The 17,370-nt window shown below is 58.6% G+C and overlaps 1 protein-coding gene across 1 annotated transcript in view; it reads left to right on the top strand.

The window, feature by feature from the left end:
- Nucleotides 1-16,945, top strand: part of ATP1A3 (ATPase Na+/K+ transporting subunit alpha 3) — a 19,655-nt gene extending 2,710 nt beyond the window's left edge. The window contains exons 3-24 of the mRNA XM_034986478.1: nucleotides 2,042-2,131; nucleotides 2,270-2,329; nucleotides 2,767-2,970; nucleotides 4,148-4,261; nucleotides 4,375-4,509; nucleotides 5,203-5,320; nucleotides 5,460-5,728; nucleotides 7,293-7,491; nucleotides 7,569-7,678; nucleotides 7,761-7,895; nucleotides 9,776-9,968; nucleotides 10,273-10,448; nucleotides 10,537-10,673; nucleotides 10,971-11,121; nucleotides 11,203-11,371; nucleotides 13,911-14,065; nucleotides 14,142-14,265; nucleotides 15,060-15,205; nucleotides 15,571-15,701; nucleotides 16,047-16,148; nucleotides 16,618-16,709; nucleotides 16,917-16,945. Coding sequence (XP_034842369.1) covers nucleotides 2,042-2,131; nucleotides 2,270-2,329; nucleotides 2,767-2,970; nucleotides 4,148-4,261; nucleotides 4,375-4,509; nucleotides 5,203-5,320; nucleotides 5,460-5,728; nucleotides 7,293-7,491; nucleotides 7,569-7,678; nucleotides 7,761-7,895; nucleotides 9,776-9,968; nucleotides 10,273-10,448; nucleotides 10,537-10,673; nucleotides 10,971-11,121; nucleotides 11,203-11,371; nucleotides 13,911-14,065; nucleotides 14,142-14,265; nucleotides 15,060-15,205; nucleotides 15,571-15,701; nucleotides 16,047-16,148; nucleotides 16,618-16,709; nucleotides 16,917-16,945 — 3,039 coding nt within the window. The remainder of the gene's footprint in view (nucleotides 1-2,041; nucleotides 2,132-2,269; nucleotides 2,330-2,766; nucleotides 2,971-4,147; nucleotides 4,262-4,374; nucleotides 4,510-5,202; nucleotides 5,321-5,459; nucleotides 5,729-7,292; nucleotides 7,492-7,568; nucleotides 7,679-7,760; nucleotides 7,896-9,775; nucleotides 9,969-10,272; nucleotides 10,449-10,536; nucleotides 10,674-10,970; nucleotides 11,122-11,202; nucleotides 11,372-13,910; nucleotides 14,066-14,141; nucleotides 14,266-15,059; nucleotides 15,206-15,570; nucleotides 15,702-16,046; nucleotides 16,149-16,617; nucleotides 16,710-16,916) is intronic.
- Nucleotides 16,946-17,370: the final 425 nt, after the last annotated feature.

Genomic DNA, 17,370 nt, shown 5'->3' on the forward strand with positions numbered 1-17,370 from the left:
CAGGGGTCCAGGCCCCCAGCCCCTCCTCCCTCAGACCAGGGGTCCAGACCCCCAGCCCCTGCTTCCTCCAAGCATCAGCTCCCAGCCTTCCCTAAGGTTTCAGGTGTTGGCTGCTGTTTTTCTCCCGCACTCCTGCCAGGCCCCCATCTCTCTCCTCTCCTGCCTTCCCCCTCATTTCTCTGCCTTGACCCCATGACCTTCTATCTCCACATTTCTCCATCCATGGGGCCACCCCCGTGGGCAGGTAAGACCCCTCCTGGCACAGGGAGTGGAGACGTGCCCTGCCTGTCCTCAGGCCTCCGTGCTTTTGAGTCAGACGCAGTGCTGCTGCAGGGCTGGCCCAGGGCCAAGCCCCCCTCCCACCCTCTGAAACCCTCTCAGAGGCTCCCGGGCCTCCAGGCTGCAGTAACCCCCAGGCTCAGCCCCTGGGTCTGGGGGCCGGCAGCAGGCAGCTCAACCCGCTACAAGGTCATGAGGGGATTAGCGTTGAGCTGCCTGAGCCTGGGATCCCGGCTTGGCCCTGGGCCCGCAGGATCTGTCAGCAGCCCTCTTCCAGCACCTGGCCTCGCCTCACCCCTCCTGCCAGCCTCCGGGGACACTGCCTTCCCCATCTGCCCAAGCCCCCTGGACTGGAACCCCCCTCGCCCCCTCACGCCACATCCAGTTCGGGCCAGGCCTGGGGCTTCTGTACCCGAAATCCCAGCCAGCTCCTAGTCTGTCCTCCAGAGACCTGACCTTGCCCGTCCCCTGTTCAGAGCTGTCTGTGGCGGCCACCAAGCCCCGAGAGAGAGGCCAGGGCCCACAGCTTGTCAGTCAAGACCCTCGGGACTGGCTGTGTGTCCAGCCAGGCTGCCATCCCTGTGCATAGTAGGCTGCGTCCCGGGCTTTTGTCCCAGCTGTGACCCACACCTGCAGTACCCTTTCCTCTGTCCCTGCCAGGCCTGTGGGGTCTCCCAGGATTAGCTGTGTCCTTCGAGAGGCAGAGACTGAGACACCCATGGGGCTGGGGAAAGGGGCCCAGGAAAAGAGCCGGGGAGAGAAGACGGGGAGAGTGACAGAGGCAGGGAGACCTGGAGCTGGAAGGACTGAAATGTTGAGACAGACAGGTCAGAGTGAGACAGCCAGAGATAGACAAGGCGGTTAAAACAGGAGAGGCAGAGAGGGAGAGACACGCCAAGCATTCTAGAGGAGGACACACACAGCTCGAAAGTTGAAGACAGAGACTCGTGACAGAGAGAGGCAGAGAGCAGGACGGGGAAAGACACGGAGGTGGAAATCCCGAGACACATCGACTCTCCCAGAGAGAGATTCAGCCAGACGTGGGGAGAGATGGTTCAAGAGATGCAGACAGACATTGTATGAGACAGAGAGACCTACAGAGCCAGAGTTCAGACAGACAGACAGACAGAATTATACAGAGACACATGCGGAGAGACTCAGAGGCAGAGACAGACGACGTAAAGAGATGAAGGAGATAGAGCAGGGAGACAGAGATGGAGAGATAAAGAGGTAGGAGACAGAGAGACAAAAAAGAACAATAAGACAGAAGGGGACAGAGACCTCGAGAGACAGCTCCAGAGACAGAGGAAGACAGACATAGCAAGAGACGGACACTCCGGGAGTTGGGACAGGCCCAGGGAGAGGGAGGAAGAGACATACACAGAGACAAAGAGACACCAAGTGACTGAAGGAGAGAGAGCCCCAGAGATAGGCACAGAAACAGAGACAGAGACAGAAGCACAGACAGACCCGGACAGAGACCCTCGGGGACAGAGACCCAGAGATAACACGGCACCAGAGACGGTGAGGCCAATCAAAGAGACGAGACCCACGGGTTCTGAGAGACAACCACCCAGAGACACGGGGCAGAGACAGGGAGGTGCTGGCGAACAGACCACGACCCCCAGAGCCAGCTCCTGCCTGATGCGATGAGGAGGCAGGCCAGGGTGAGGGTGGGGCCTGGAGGGCCAGTGTCCCCCTTGTAACCCCTTCTCGCCCGCAGTCTGGTGGCTCTGACAGCTATCGTGTCGCCACCTCGCAGGACAAGAAAGATGACAAGGGCTCGCCCAAGAAAAGCAAGGGCACCAAAGAGCGCAGGGACCTGGATGACCTCAAGAAGGAGGTGGCTATGGTAAGCCCCACCCTTCGTGCCCGCACACCCTCCCAGAGTGGAGATGTGGCTGGGGATGGGCCTCATGCTCTCAGGTCCTGCCCCAGCCCCTGAAAGGCCTTGGTTCTCACTGCCTCCCCCCAAACTCTTGTTCCTCAGACAGAGCACAAGATGTCGGTGGAAGAGGTGTGCCGGAAATACAACACGGACTGCGTGCAGGTGCGGCTGGGCCCGAAGGAGGAGCACCTCTGGGAGGGGGGGCTGGGGGCCTGGACCCCTGAGTCTGAAGGACGAGGGGCTGGGGGCTGGGACCCCTGAGTCTGAGGGAGGAGGGGCTGGGGGCCTGGACCCCTGAGTCTGAGGGAGGAGGGGCTGGGGGCCTGGACCCCTGAGTTTGAGGGAGGAGGGGGCTGGGGGCCTGGACTCCTGAGTCTGAGGGAGGAGGGGCTGGGGGCCTGGACCCCTGAGTCTGAGGGAGGAGGGAGCTGGGGCCCGGGACTTCTGGGTCCGAGGGAGGAAGGTGCTGGGAGTCTGGACTCCTGGGTCTGAGGGAGGAGGGGCTGGGGGCCTGAGTCCTGGGTGCCTGGGGTGCTTGTGAAGCATTGGGGTGCCAGGCTGGCTCAGGGAGGGTCCTGTGTGAGTCCTGTGTCCCCCAGGGTCTGACCCACAGCAAAGCCCAAGAGATCCTGGCCCGGGATGGGCCCAATGCGCTCACACCACCGCCTACCACTCCAGAATGGGTCAAGTTCTGCCGCCAGCTCTTTGGGGGCTTCTCAATCCTGCTGTGGATTGGAGCCATCCTCTGCTTCCTGGCCTATGGCATCCAGGCGGGCACAGAGGACGACCCCTCGGGCGACAATGTGAGTGCCCTCCAGCCTGCCCTGCACCAGGGCTGGGACACTTAGGGACGCAAACCCCGCCCCGCTTCTCCTGCCCCTTCCGGCTTCTGAAAGCCCACTCTCCAGCTGGGTCATCGGACCTGCATAAAAGCAAAGCCAAGTAACTTGTGTGCCATGTGGGGTGTGTGAGCTGAGGCTCTGTCCCAAGGCTTTGTGATCTCAGTGGCCTTGGGGACAGGCACCACCAGGTGGTCATGGCCTGAAAGATCCTCCCGCAAAAGTCAGGACTCTGGTGTAGAGAGCCAGACATCCAGCTACTGATCTGTCAGGACCCATCCCCCAGTGCAGGGGGACACGTGCGCATAAACACAGACCCGCACCCTGACCACGTGGAGATCCTTGCACATGCATGTGCGCACACGCGTAGACTCAACACCGTCACGCCTGCCACAGACTCAGACACAGTCGCCTAGTTCAGACACAACCACGGACACAGATGTAGACGGACAGACACAGGAACTCAGACATACACAGAGCTGCAGGCCTAGCCTGGGGACAGACAGACAAACCTGCAAGTCAAGCACGGACAGATCGTATTCCCAGACATTAAAACCCGGGGTGCCTGGCTGGCTCGGTCGGAGGAGTGTGCGACTCTTGATCTTGGGGTTGTGAGTTCGAGCCCCACATTGGGTGTAGAGATTACCCAATAAATAAAACTTAAAAAAAATTAAAACTCAAATAGGCAGATAGACACGGAGTCTCAGACCCAGGCAGAGAGAGACAGACAGAGATCCACATAGAGACTCAAACACAAACAGTCCCATAAATTTAAAGCCAGGCATGCAGACTGTCAGACAGACACACTGACTTAAGCGTAGACAGACATGTGGACAGATAATAGCATACGCTCAGATTCTCAAACTCAGGCAGAAAGACAGACAGGTGGACACACAAAATCGAGAGATGGGCTGACCTAGAGCTTAAACACACCCCATGTGCGGAAAGAGGGACCCAAACATGAACAGGCAGAAGGACACACGGACCCTCAAGTAGACAAAACCTGGGGTCAGACACATAAATACCGACCCCCCCCCCGCCAGCTCCTGTTGACTCAGAGTTCCCTTCCCGGATTCCGCAAATCTCGGGGTGAGGCTGGTAGGGAGCAGCTCTGAGGTACAACCCTGTGTCCCCCCCACAGCTGTACCTGGGCATCGTGCTGGCGGCTGTGGTCATCATCACCGGCTGCTTCTCCTACTACCAGGAGGCCAAGAGCTCCAAGATCATGGAGTCCTTCAAGAACATGGTTCCCCAGGTGAAGGGGGGTCCCGGAAGGGGTCAGGTGGGAGTAGGAGGTTGGGGGTGAGGTGTGCCATCCAAGCCCAGGCGGAGAGCTGGGGCACTGACTCTTCTCCACTCGGCCCCCAGCAAGCCCTGGTGATCCGAGAGGGTGAGAAGATGCAGGTGAACGCTGAGGAGGTGGTGGTCGGGGACCTGGTGGAGATCAAGGGTGGAGACCGAGTCCCGGCCGACCTACGAATCATCTCAGCCCATGGTTGCAAGGTGGGACCGGGACCTGGGGCCCAGCTCTGTCCTTCCTGGAGTGGCTCTGGGGTCCAGGCTCTCAGCCCCTTCTTCCTTCAGACTCAGAAGTCCAGGCCCCCAGCCCCCATCCTTCAGATTCAGGAATCGTGCTCCCAGCCCCCTCCTCCTTCAGACCTAAGAGTCCAGGCCCCCAGCCCCCTCCTCCCTCAGACCCAGGGCTCTAGGCCTCAGCACCCTTCTCCCTCAGACTCAGGAGCCTAGGCCCCCAGCCCCCTCCTCCCTCAGACTCAGGGGTCCAGACCCCCAACCCTCTCCTCCCTCAGACCAGGGGTCTGGACGCTTAGCCTCCCCTCCTTCAAACCCAGAAGTCTTGCCCTCAGCCTTCTCCTCCCTCAGACCCAAGAATCCAGGGCCCTGCCCCCCTCTTTCCTCAGACCCATGGGTCAGGCCCCAGCTCCACCTTCGCCAGGATCCAGGAGTCCAGACCCCTGGTCCCCACCCCCCAGATGTATCAATACCTTAGACCTTGGCAAGAAGCCTCTGCTTCCCACCTTCAAGAGCCCAACCTCTAGCCCACCGGCCACCACTCCTTCACCCAGGTGTCCAGGCCTCTCCTTATGGCTTCCATGGATACAGCCTCAGCCCCATGTCCTCTGGACAAGTGCTCCCTGACCCCAGGGCTGAGCCCTCTGTCCCTTCACCCACCCTCAGGTGGACAACTCCTCCCTGACCGGCGAATCGGAACCTCAGACCCGCTCTCCTGACTGCACACACGACAACCCCTTGGAGACTCGGAACATTACCTTCTTTTCTACCAACTGCGTGGAAGGTGCGGCAGGGTGTGGTGGGTGCACCCATGTTGGGGCAGGGCTGGTCCAGACCGAGGGATGTGCGTCTGGGGCTCGGGGCTCCCCGAACCTCGCCGAGACCCCATCCCCAGCTCAGCCTACCCCGCTCTGGCCCCCCAGGCACGGCTCGCGGCGTGGTGGTGGCCACGGGTGACCGCACTGTCATGGGCCGCATTGCCACGCTGGCTTCAGGCCTGGAGGTGGGCAAGACGCCCATCGCCATCGAGATCGAGCACTTCATCCAGCTCATCACCGGCGTGGCCGTCTTCCTGGGCGTCTCCTTCTTCATCCTGTCCCTCATTCTCGGATACACCTGGCTCGAGGCTGTCATCTTCCTCATCGGCATCATTGTGGCCAATGTCCCAGAGGGCCTGCTGGCCACCGTCACTGTAAGGCCCGGACCCCCACGTCTGAGGGAGGCGGGGGCTGGGGGCCTGACTGCCACGGTCCTGAGGAGGACAACTGGCACACTGAGGGATGAGCCTCCTGGGTCTTGAATGACTGGGTCTGGGGACTCAGAAGGCCTTCTTAACGAAACAAACAAAAATCTTGGGGCACGCTGCAAAGCATGAAGGGCTAACAGCCTATCACGTTCTTTTTTTTTTTTTTCTTTCTTTTTTTTTTGGAGAAAGAGGTGGCGGGGAGGGAGTAAGTGAGCAGGGGGAGGGACAGAGGGAGACGGAGAGAGAGAATCCCAAGCAGACTCCCTGCTTAGCGCAGAACCCGACACAGGGCTCGATCCCACGACCCTGAGATCATGACCTGAGCCAAAATCAAGAGTCGGAGGCTCAACTGACTGAGCCACCAGGCGCCCCGTCAGTCCTACCACTGTCTAAGTTAACTTACACAATTAAGATGTACACCCTCATGGGGCTCCTGGCTGGCTCAGTGAGTGTAGCACATGATTCTTGATCTCGGGGTTGTGAGTTCAAGCCCCACGTTGGGTGTAGAGATGACTTAGAAATAAAATCTTAAAAAAAAAAAAAAAAAAAAAAGGAAGTGCACCCTCATGGTAAAAAGTCTAAAGAATAGATTAAAATAGTTAAAAAATAAAATAAAATAATGCCCCCGCCCTGCCCTGCTGACCAGCGGTCAGCCCCACCACAGAAGTGTATCATCTACACCACTCCCGGGCAGGTGTGGGCGTATTCCAGCCTGTGGCTCAGCGCTGACAGTACATAGACCAGATCGTCCCAGGAATTCTCTTCTGCTGCTTGATTCTTTTTATTTAATATCTCCTGCAGCATTTTCCCCATTAGCATGTGCAAAGCCAGGGTAGGTCCAAGGCTTTTTACAGATGTGGGGTCACGCATTTGGACGCCCCGGCTGTGAGTCTGGGCGCGTGCAGGTGGGCGGCACGCAGACTGAGTTCCCCAGAAACCCCCTCCAGACCTTGTCCGGCTTCTTCCCCCCAACCCAAAGGTTACCCCTACCCTGGCTTCCAGCAGCATCACCGTACTGCATAGCAACGGAATAATTGAGTCCAAACCCTTGCTTCGGGCTCAGTTTTATGCTGGACACGATGTTCTTGAACTTCATCCTTGAAGGTGCAAGAAGCCGGAGGCTGCTTTTTCCCATTGCTGTGTATCATGCCACCTTTTCCCCCCTGCGGTTTATTTCCCCCTTCTGCTGTTAGTAGACATTGTTTCTCGTTCGGGACGATTAGGAAGAAAGCTGCTGTGCCCAGAACAGTAGCTGCCTTTGGGGGCGCATCCGAGCCCACTTTTGTTGGTCTGTGCCTTGGGATGGAGTTGCCGGACAGCAACACTCTTCTGTGTGTGCGTCTGTGTTGTTGCTGCTTGGTGTTCGGGGGCAGCGCTCTTTCCTTGGGTGGGCCACCCAGGGTGGGTCGCGGGCGCTCTCGTCGCTGATGTAAGCCTGCCGCCCGGCGGTCCCCATAACTGGCCCGCCCCCGCTGCGCCCCCCCCCCCCCCCCCCCCCCCCCCCCCCCAGGTGTGTCTGACGCTGACGGCCAAGCGCATGGCTCGGAAGAACTGCTTGGTGAAAAACCTGGAGGCTGTCGAGACCCTGGGCTCCACATCTACCATTTGCTCGGACAAGACAGGGACCCTCACCCAGAATCGCATGACGGTCGCCCACATGTGGTTTGACAACCAGATCCACGAGGCCGACACCACGGAGGACCAGTCAGGTGAGGGTGGGGCCCCGGCGGGGACCGAGGGGGTCTGGCCCTGAGGCGCTGTGACAGGGGACATGTGCCTCCTTCAGGAACCTCGTTCGACAAGAGCTCGCACACCTGGGTGGCCCTGTCCCACATCGCTGGCCTCTGCAACCGCGCCGTCTTCAAGGGAGGTCAGGACAACATCCCTGTGCTCAAGGTGGGTCCGGCTGCCCCCCTCGCCTCGGCCCTGCCCGTGGCCACCGCCACTGCTCTGCTCTGACGGCCCTCTGTACCCCCAGAGGGATGTGGCCGGGGATGCCTCTGAGTCCGCCCTGCTCAAGTGCATCGAACTGTCGTCTGGCTCTGTGAAGCTGATGCGCGAACGTAACAAGAAAGTGGCTGAGATTCCCTTCAATTCCACCAACAAATACCAGGTACTCCAGGGCTGTCTAGGAGAGCTAGCCTGGCCCTCAGTGTCTCGGTCGTGCCTGTAAGCGGTCACCTCTGCCCCACTGCCCCCCTTACTTTGGACAAGTTACTAACCTTCCAGAGCCTTGGTTTCACCATCTGTGAAATGGGAATGATAGTGTCCGCCTGGTTAGGTGAGGAACAGGCTGACCCAGGGAGTGAGAGCAAGGTCTCTGCCAGAGTGGGAGGCAGAGGAATAAAGATCTTCCTATAGCAGAGAGTGGGGACCCACCGGAGAGCTCTCATTCATTCCACAAATATTTGCTTGAGCAGCCACCGCATGTCAGGAGCATGTTTTAGGTGCTGGGGTACCTTTGGCAGTGAGTGAAACAGTGGACATGGAACGGACAGTCTAGTGCTAGAAGACAGATGATGACAAAAGCATGAGGAAGTACAGAATATGCTGGCTGCAGGTGTCTGGGGCAAGGGTGTTCTAGGCAGTAGGCATAGCATGTGCAAAGGCCCTGAGGCAGGAGTGTACTGATGTGTCTGAACAACAGCCAGGCAGCCAGGATGGTGGAGCAGGGAGCCAGGGAGTGTGCTGGAGGTAAGGGCACTGGGTACCTGGCCAGGTCCTCTTGGGCTCGTGGGCCGTGGAGAAGACTCAGGTGTGGACTTTTAAGAGGGACACGAGCCACGGGAGGGCTCTGTGCGGAGGAGAGATGGGACCTGACTCATGTTTTTAAAAAGAGTTTCACTGAGATATAATTCATATATCATAGATCACCCACATAAAGTGCGTAATTCAGCATTTTGGTATATTCACAGATACGTGCAATCAGCTCCACAGTTATGGAACATTCCATCACGTCAAAAAGAAGCCTCACACTCCTTAGCTCTTTTCCCCCTCCTCCCCCATCTCGTCTGATTCCTAAGCAACCACTCATCTACGTTCTTGTCTCTATGCGTTGGCCTATTCTGGACATTTCATATAAATGGAATCCTACGATACGTGGTGTTTTGTGACTGGCGTGTTTCACTTCGTGTGATGTTCTCAAGGTCCATTCACGCACGTTGTGGTGTGTGTTGGTACTCCGGACCTCTCTGTGGCCGGGTAATGTTGCGTTGTCTGCACAGTCCACAGTTTGTTGATCCCTTCATCTGCTGACGGACCTTTGAGTCATTCGCCCCTTTGAGCTACTGCGTGTGATGCTGCTGGGAACTTCACACACACGTTTCTGTGTGGACACACTTTGTGTGTCTCGGGTGTGTGTGTCCCTGGGAATGGCTGGCTCATATAGTAACTCTCCTTGGAGCCTTTTGGGGGGCTGTCAGACTATTTGCCAAAGTGGCTGCCCCGTTTTCCACTCACTCACATTTCTTAAAGGATCCTCCTGGCTGCTGTGGGGAGGAAGTATTATGGGCTGGGGAGGGCAGACACGGAGACTCAATGTGATATTCCCTACGAGAGATGGGGGTGGCCGGACGGGGAGGGCAGGGGGGCAGGTGAGAAGAGGTCAGAATCTGGGTGTATTTGAGAGATGAGCTGAGCAGATTTGGTGATAGGTCAGATGTGGGATGAGAGGAAGCCGGGTGAGGCAGGGAGAGGGCCATGTACCCTAGGGATGTCCATGATTTTTGTGAGCGAGCCCCATGGGCAGAAACATCTGTGAGATGGAGAGACAGAAATGGGCAGGGGTGAGCCGGGATCCCTGGGAGAGACTTTGAGAACCAGATGGAGATCTCTTGGGTAGAGAGTTTGGGGCAGAGAGTTTTGCATTCTGGGGGAGACCCAGCTGTGGTCTGTCCTGGCTCCCATGCCTCTGGGCGGAGGGTGGGGGCCATCCCCTCCCCCAGCTGGGTCCCGCCAAGGCTCAGGCATGCCCGCCCCCCACCCTCTCCACAGCTCTCCATCCACGAGACTGAGGACCCCAACGACAACCGGTACCTGCTGGTGATGAAGGGCGCCCCCGAGCGCATCCTGGACCGCTGCTCCACCATCCTGCTGCAGGGCAAGGAGCAGCCCCTGGACGAGGAGATGAAAGAGGCCTTCCAGAACGCCTACCTGGAGCTCGGCGGCCTGGGCGAGCGTGTGCTGGGTGCGTACCTCGGGTGGGGCTGACTTGGTGGGGGAGCCCTTGAGGGTTTGGAGGGGTGTGAGGCTGTCCGGAGCCTGGCTCAGAATAGGCCCTCCCAGAATGCATCATGAATGAATGAATGAATGAATGAGCGAGTGTGTGTATGAACGAGAGGGGAAGCCATCTTTAGGGGATGAATGTTGACAGACTACGCCCCCGGCTGGGGCTGCCCTGACTACAGGGACGCTGGTGGCCAAGAGCTGTGGGCGGGGAGGGTGGCCGTCTGAGGCTGGAGCCCTCATGCCCTCACTCCATCTGCCATCAGGTTTCTGCCATTACTACCTGCCCGAGGAGCAGTTCCCCAAGGGCTTTGCCTTCGACTGCGACGACGTGAACTTCACCACGGACAACCTCTGCTTCGTCGGCCTCATGTCCATGATCGACCCGCCCCGGGCGGCCGTCCCCGACGCAGTGGGCAAGTGCCGCAGCGCTGGCATAAAGGTGTGGCCTGGGGCAGCCGGGGAGGCGGCGGCGGGGCCCCCCGGGGGGCCGGCGGTGAGGCTGGACCATCCCCGAACAATGCCCACAGGTCATCATGGTCACGGGTGATCACCCCATCACGGCAAAGGCCATCGCCAAGGGCGTGGGCATCATCTCCGAGGGCAACGAGACAGTGGAGGACATTGCTGCCCGGCTCAACATTCCCGTCAGCCAGGTCAACCCCCGGTGAGGCCCGTCCCCCCCCCAACTCCGGCCTTCCTCCGGGACGGCCTGTCCACCTTCCTTCGGCTCTCAGCACCTGGGTGCCACGCCTCCTCCACATGTGAGGACGGGCAGCGTGGGGAAGGGCTGCATCTGAGCTTCCCTGCTCACGAGCTGTGTGAACCTGGGCAAGTCACTTACACCTCCTGAGCCTCAGTTTCAGAGCCCGGTCCTCCTGCCTCTCCTGTTTGTGGGCTCGGCCTGCCTGGCTGTCTGTCCATGAATCCCCATATGCCCTGACCAGCCCTCTGCTCTTCCCAGGGATGCCAAGGCCTGCGTGATCCATGGCACCGATCTCAAGGACTTCACCTCGGAGCAAATCGATGAGATCCTGCAGAACCACACCGAGATCGTCTTTGCCCGCACATCCCCCCAGCAGAAGCTCATTATTGTGGAAGGCTGCCAGAGACAGGTGCGCTTGGGCTGAGGCCCCCTTGGAGGACGGGGCTGGGGCCGGGCCTCTGGGCGTCATCCTCACCCCCTCTCCCTGCAGGGAGCCATCGTGGCTGTGACCGGGGATGGTGTGAACGACTCCCCCGCCCTGAAAAAGGCTGACATCGGCGTGGCCATGGGCATTGCTGGCTCAGACGTGTCCAAGCAGGCAGCGGACATGATTCTGCTGGATGACAACTTTGCCTCTATTGTCACGGGTGTGGAGGAGGGTGAGTTGGCCGGGGAGGCCCTGGAGACTGGGGTTCCTGCCGGAGGCCCCAAGAAGGGCAAGAGGAACTGGCCAGGGCTGTGGCGGAATGCATGGTAGGAAGACACCAGAACCCTTCCGAGCCCCAGTGGAGCCTGCAGCTTGTCCTTTCCAGTCTTCCTCTGCCCAGTGGGGTTGGGAGCTCCCTGGGGGCAGGGCTGAGCTGACGCGCTTCTGGGGCCCAGTCTGGCAGGCGAGGCAGACGTAGAAGCATTTTGAAAATGCCTGTAAGTGCAACCATGGGGAAGCTGAGGGTCCTTTCGGGAGCCCTGTGGGGGCCCCTCACCCAACCTGGGGTCAGGGGGGCAAAGGAAGCTTCTAGAGTGGATAGGAATCACTATGTGGAGTCCCAAGGGCTGAGTTGGAATATTCAGGTAGAGGGGTGCCAGGGGAGGGAGCTGTGGGCAGAGGGACAGAGCGTGCACAGGCAGGGTGTGTGAGGGGGCCCGTGTGTGGGGCCGGACCTGGTGTCTGGGGCCGGGAACACTGAGTCCAGACTGAGGAGCCGGCGGGCACCGCCGCCTCCTGATGGGCCTTGATGTGGCCACAGATGGAGCTTGTTCACATTTAATTTTATTCTGATCATCAAAGCAATTCCCGATAATTATAGGAAATATAGACAAGCATCAAGAAGAAAATTGGAATCACCCATAACCTCACCATCCAGAAATAATCACTATTCATGCTGTGGTGCATTTTCTTCCAGTTTCTCTCTCCCAGTTGAAATGTCCCCAGGGTAAAAAAATAATGCATGATAAAAGAGAGCCTTAAGTGACAAATTAAATGCTCTTATCCCTTGCCTCCTTGTCCCAGAAGACATCGTGGTTAATCCTTTCTCCTTCCCCAAGACATCTATGTGTATGCAATGCACACTCTTACGGACACACCGGTCACACCTTCCAGACATGCACTGGGCTGCTACCTTGTGTCTCTTGCCTGGTGCTGGAGAGAGAGTCGTGAGCAGAGCAGACAGGGTCCCTTCCCTCCAGGAGCTGGGAGGGGCAGCTTTAGACAAGTTAACAAATGAATCATAACATAACAAACATAATTGTAAATTGTGGCAAGTGCTGAGAAGCCAACAAGTGCCATGCGTGATAGATAATAACCATGGTCATTCCCAGATAAGGGTGGGCAAGGCAGGCCTCTCGGAGGTGGGGAAAAAAAAACAAACCACAAAGTTTAACTTCCAGTAGGGGAAATTCTAGATATACCGCAGAGCAAAGAGCACAGTGGACCCCCACGTCCCCATCCCCCAGCTCCATCACCACTCATGGCCCATCTTGTTTCATCTCGACATACACCCTGGATTATGTTGAAGCGCATTTCAATCATCATTTCCTCCATGAATACTTTAGGAAGAGACACCAGCAGTTTGTGAAAGGCAGAGGATGCACTGAGGGAATAGGAAAGAGTGGGTCTTACTTTTACACAAAGGTGATCAGACCATTCGTACCACCGTGCAGCCTGCCTTTCTGTTCCACATGAATGACATTATCTTGTTGCTCATGCCTCTCAGCACACCCGGGAGGGTGGGAGGCAGTGCTGGCTGGGTTAATCTTTAGCTTCTTTTTTTTTTATTTTAAAGATTTTCTTTATTTATTTGAGAGAGAGAGAGAGAGAGAGCACAAGAGGGGGAAGAGTCAGAGGGAGAAGCAGGCTCCCCACCGAGCAGGGAGCCCGATGTGGGGTTTGATCCCTGGACTCCAGGATCATGACCTGACACTTAACTGACTGAGCCGCCCAGCTGCCCCTAGCTTCTTTTTACTCTACACACACTGGGCTGATTGAGTTCATATTGAGATATGACATGTGCACAGTAAGCTGGGCAGCTTGATGAATTTTTACACGTGTATACCCACGCAACCACCAGACCCCAACCGAGATAAAGGACATTTCCAGCCCCATTAGGGTTTCGTCAGGTTCCCTCCGGCCCATAGCTCCCCTCCCAGAAATAAACTGTATCCTGACTTTTAGCTCCATACAATAGTTTTGAACCTCATCTAAATGGAGTCATGCGATATGAGTGCTTTTGTGTCTGGCTTTTTTCACTCGACATGACATCTGTGAAATTCATCCATGGAGTTGGGTGGGCAGTAGCTCGTTCCTTTTTCTTGCTGAGTGGTATTCTGTTGTATGGAAGGACTGTAGTTCATTTATCTACTTCCATGCTGATGGGCATTGGGGTCAGTTCTGGGTTTTGGCGATGGGGGCTAATGCTATGGTGAACCTTCTCGTACTTGCTTTTTGGTGGACATAAACACTCCTAGGAGTAGGATTACCGGGTCAATAGAGTAGGGGGGTGTTTAACTTTAATACAAACTGCCAAATGGTCTTCCCAAGTGGCTATATTCCAAGAATGTTTGAACAGGGTGCCATGGTTGAATGTTTGCGCGGGAAGGTGGACAGGTGGGAGGGTGGATTGGAAAGGACTCGGAGACTGGGCAGGGAAGGGGAGGGCGCCAGGGTGCCTGGGATGGGATCTGAGCCTGCCCCTGCCTCAGGCCGCCTGATCTTTGACAACCTGAAGAAGTCCATTGCCTACACCCTGACCAGCAACATCCCTGAGATCACACCCTTCTTGCTGTTTATCATGGCCAACATCCCACTGCCTCTGGGCACCATCACCATCCTCTGTATCGACCTGGGCACTGACATGGTGAGCCCCAGCCACCTTCTGGGGCCTGGGAGGGGAGGGCCCCCCACTTCCTGCTCACATGGCCTCTCCCGCCCAGGTCCCTGCCATCTCATTAGCATACGAGGCTGCAGAGAGTGACATCATGAAGAGACAGCCCAGGAACCCACGTACTGACAAGCTGGTCAATGAGAGGCTCATCAGCATGGCCTATGGGCAGATTGGTGAGGATGGGGGGACCCCACCTGGTTTATGGGTGGATGCCCAGTGCCTGCCCCATAGTGGGTACTCTGGAACCTTGTGTTGGATGAGTGGGCTGAAAGCAGGATTTGGTGCTGGAGGTTTGGGAGGAGTGACTTGCAGAAGGGTAGTGCTCCCCAAGGCAGGGCCAGGACAGGTGGAGGATGGGCCTGGGGGTGCACCTGAGGAGCACATGGGACACCAAGTGGCAGATCAGGGTTGGCGCCAGGCTGGCCACTGCAGAGCCCCCTGCTCAATCCCCCTCTATGGTGGACAAGACAAGATCAGCCCGTGAGCACTCTGAGGGCAGGAGTGACCCCCATCCCGTCCCACCTCCTCCTCACCCTGCTGCTGGGGGTGCCACGTGCAGAGCCTTGGAGGTGCTGAGCTCCCCATTGCTGGGAGTGTCCCAGAAAGCAGAAGCTTCAATGGTGGTGGTCAGAGGCCCGGTGAGATCATTCCTACATCGGGGAGCCTGTCAGACCAAAACCTGGGGGGTTCCCAGGGTTTTATTTAGGTGGCCTGGGTCAGGTGGGGGAGAGCCTCCAGGTGAGTCCCTTCCCAGAGGCTCCTGTCCCAGGTGGCCCGTGGCAGGTGCTCACCACCAGGTGGCGCTCTCAGGTGGCCCGCCGGGAGCCCAGCCTCAGATGATGCTCTGCAGTGCGTTCTGAGGTAGCCTCCCCACCAGCTCCCAGTGGGAGTCTCACAGGGCCTCCCAGGTGCACTGGGCTGGCTGCTGGCCCCGACCTGAGCTCTCCTCATCTCCTCCCCCCTCCAGGAATGATCCAGGCTCTTGGCGGCTTCTTTTCCTACTTCGTGATCCTGGCAGAAAATGGCTTCTTGCCCAGCAACCTGGTGGGCATCCGGCTGAACTGGGACGACCGCACCGTCAATGACCTGGAGGACAGTTACGGGCAGCAGTGGGTGAGTGGGTGGGCCCTGCAGCACTTGGGGGGTGTCCCAGTCACCTCTGCCCACAGCAGGCAGGAGCTCCCGTCCGCTGTCCCAGCCATGGGGGGCTGCTTCCTAGGACGACCCCTCTGCCCCGGGAGCAGCATCGAGACCCCTGCCCGGGGCTTGGGCCTCCTGGCGCCCTTGGCCCAGCCCACCGAGGTGCTCGTGACCTCTGGCCATGCCCTGCCCCACCAGCCACAGAGGGGAGGCCCCATCGGGACGGAGCCCCCACCTGCCCTGGGGCTGGTGCAGGGGGCACAGACCGGGGGTGGGGGGCACGTGGGTCCCGGGCTGGGGCTGACTGCCGCCCCGCACGCTTGTCATCGCTCCTGCAGACGTACGAGCAGAGGAAAGTGGTGGAGTTCACGTGCCACACGGCCTTCTTCGTGAGCATCGTGGTCGTCCAGTGGGCCGATTTGATCATCTGCAAGACCCGGAGGAACTCGGTCTTCCAGCAGGGCATGAAGTGAGGGCCGGCGGCACAAGGCTCTGTTCTGTCCCATCCGTGTGTCTGTCTTTACCCCTGAGTGATTTCCTCTCAAGTGGTCACATCTGTCGTGGATTCTCTCCATCTGTCCCTCCGTGTGTATTGGGGGGGTGAGGGGGTCACTTGGGGTCCCCCTTCCACGCCTGTCTGGGTGTTGCTGTCTCTGTCGGTCTGCCTTTCTTCTGTTGCCATCTCTCTGTCTCCCTGTTCGTCGCTCTGTCCGTGTGAGCCCGGGGCTGTCTGTCTGTCTCCGTCCACCTCTGGCTGTGCCTGTCCCTGGGGGGCTGGGGGCCGGGTCATGTCCAGCCTTGCCTGTGCCTCCAGGAACAAGATCCTGATCTTCGGGCTGTTTGAGGAGACGGCGCTCGCCGCCTTCCTGTCCTACTGCCCTGGGATGGACGTGGCCCTCCGCATGTACCCTCTCAAGTGAGTGCCCCTCGCCCTCCCCGCCGCCTGCCCCAGGATCCTCCGAGGAGCCTTCCCTGTGGGCCATCCTCACAGACCCCACGTGGATCTCAAGCCCCACCTCTCCTGCTGTCTCTTTGGGGACCCCCCCCATCACAGTCCCTGTTCTTTTTTTTTTTCTCAAAGATTTTATTATCTTTAAGTAACCTCTGCACCCAGTGTGGGGCTCAGACTCACAACCCTGAGATCCAGAGCCGCCTGCTCCACCGACTGAGCCGGCCAGGCGCCCCACGGTCTCTGTTTTGATGCCAATGAGCCCTCCCCCGTGGACATCCTCACAGAGGGGCACTCAGCGGGCCCCAGCCCGCAGCCCCGGCCAGAGGGCAAGGGAGAATCCACCCCAGGGTGGCCCTCCTGTTCTCCAGACTCAGCCTCTCTGTCCCCGGGGACGACCCCTCACCGACGCCCTCCTGCTCTCCCATCTCTGCAGGCCCAGCTGGTGGTTCTGTGCCTTCCCCTACAGTTTCCTCATCTTCGTCTACGACGAGATCCGCAAACTCATCCTGCGCAGGAACCCGGGGGGTGAGGGGGCTCACCGGGTGGAGGGCGAGGCTGGGGGGCAGGGGCGCAGGTGGAGGGGTGGGGGGGCGGAGCACTGTGCTGACCTCTCTGTCTCCCCCACATCCCTCCCTCTCCCTTCCGGTTTCTCTGGTCCCCCTCCTCTCTGTCTCTGTCTCTGTCTCTGTCCTATGCCCTTCTCCATGTCTCTCTCTCTTTCTTTGTCTCCAGGTTGGGTGGAGAAGGAAACCTACTACTGACCTCACCCCCCCACATCGCCCGTCTCTTCCCTGCCCCCCAAGCCCAGGACAGCCCCCACCAGTCCTCCCATTTTGTATTCTGGGGGAGGGGCCCTCTCTCCCCGTGGCCCCACCTTGGCCCCTACCCCCTCAATTTATCTCCTGCCTCCCCCCCTCCCCACTCTGGCTGGCTGCTCTCTCCACCCCACCCCCCGACCCCTCTCTCCCCCTCTCTCTTTTCTGTGTCACTGTTCCTCTCCCTCTCCTCACCCCTTCCTCCCTGCCCCCTCTGCACCCCCTCCCTGGGCTCTTTTTTACTCCCCCGCCCCCGGCTGATGCCATCTCTGGTTCTGGACAATTATCAAATATATCAGTGGGGAGAGAGAAGTGTGTGTGTATTGTGCTTGCTTTCTGGCCCCAGGGGTGGGAGCGGGTGGTGTCCCTGG

Source organism: Mirounga leonina, unplaced genomic scaffold (assembly GCF_011800145.1).
Source record: "Mirounga leonina isolate KUSES-001 unplaced genomic scaffold, KU_Mleo_1.0 Mir_376, whole genome shotgun sequence".
NCBI lineage: Eukaryota > Metazoa > Chordata > Mammalia > Carnivora > Phocidae > Mirounga > Mirounga leonina.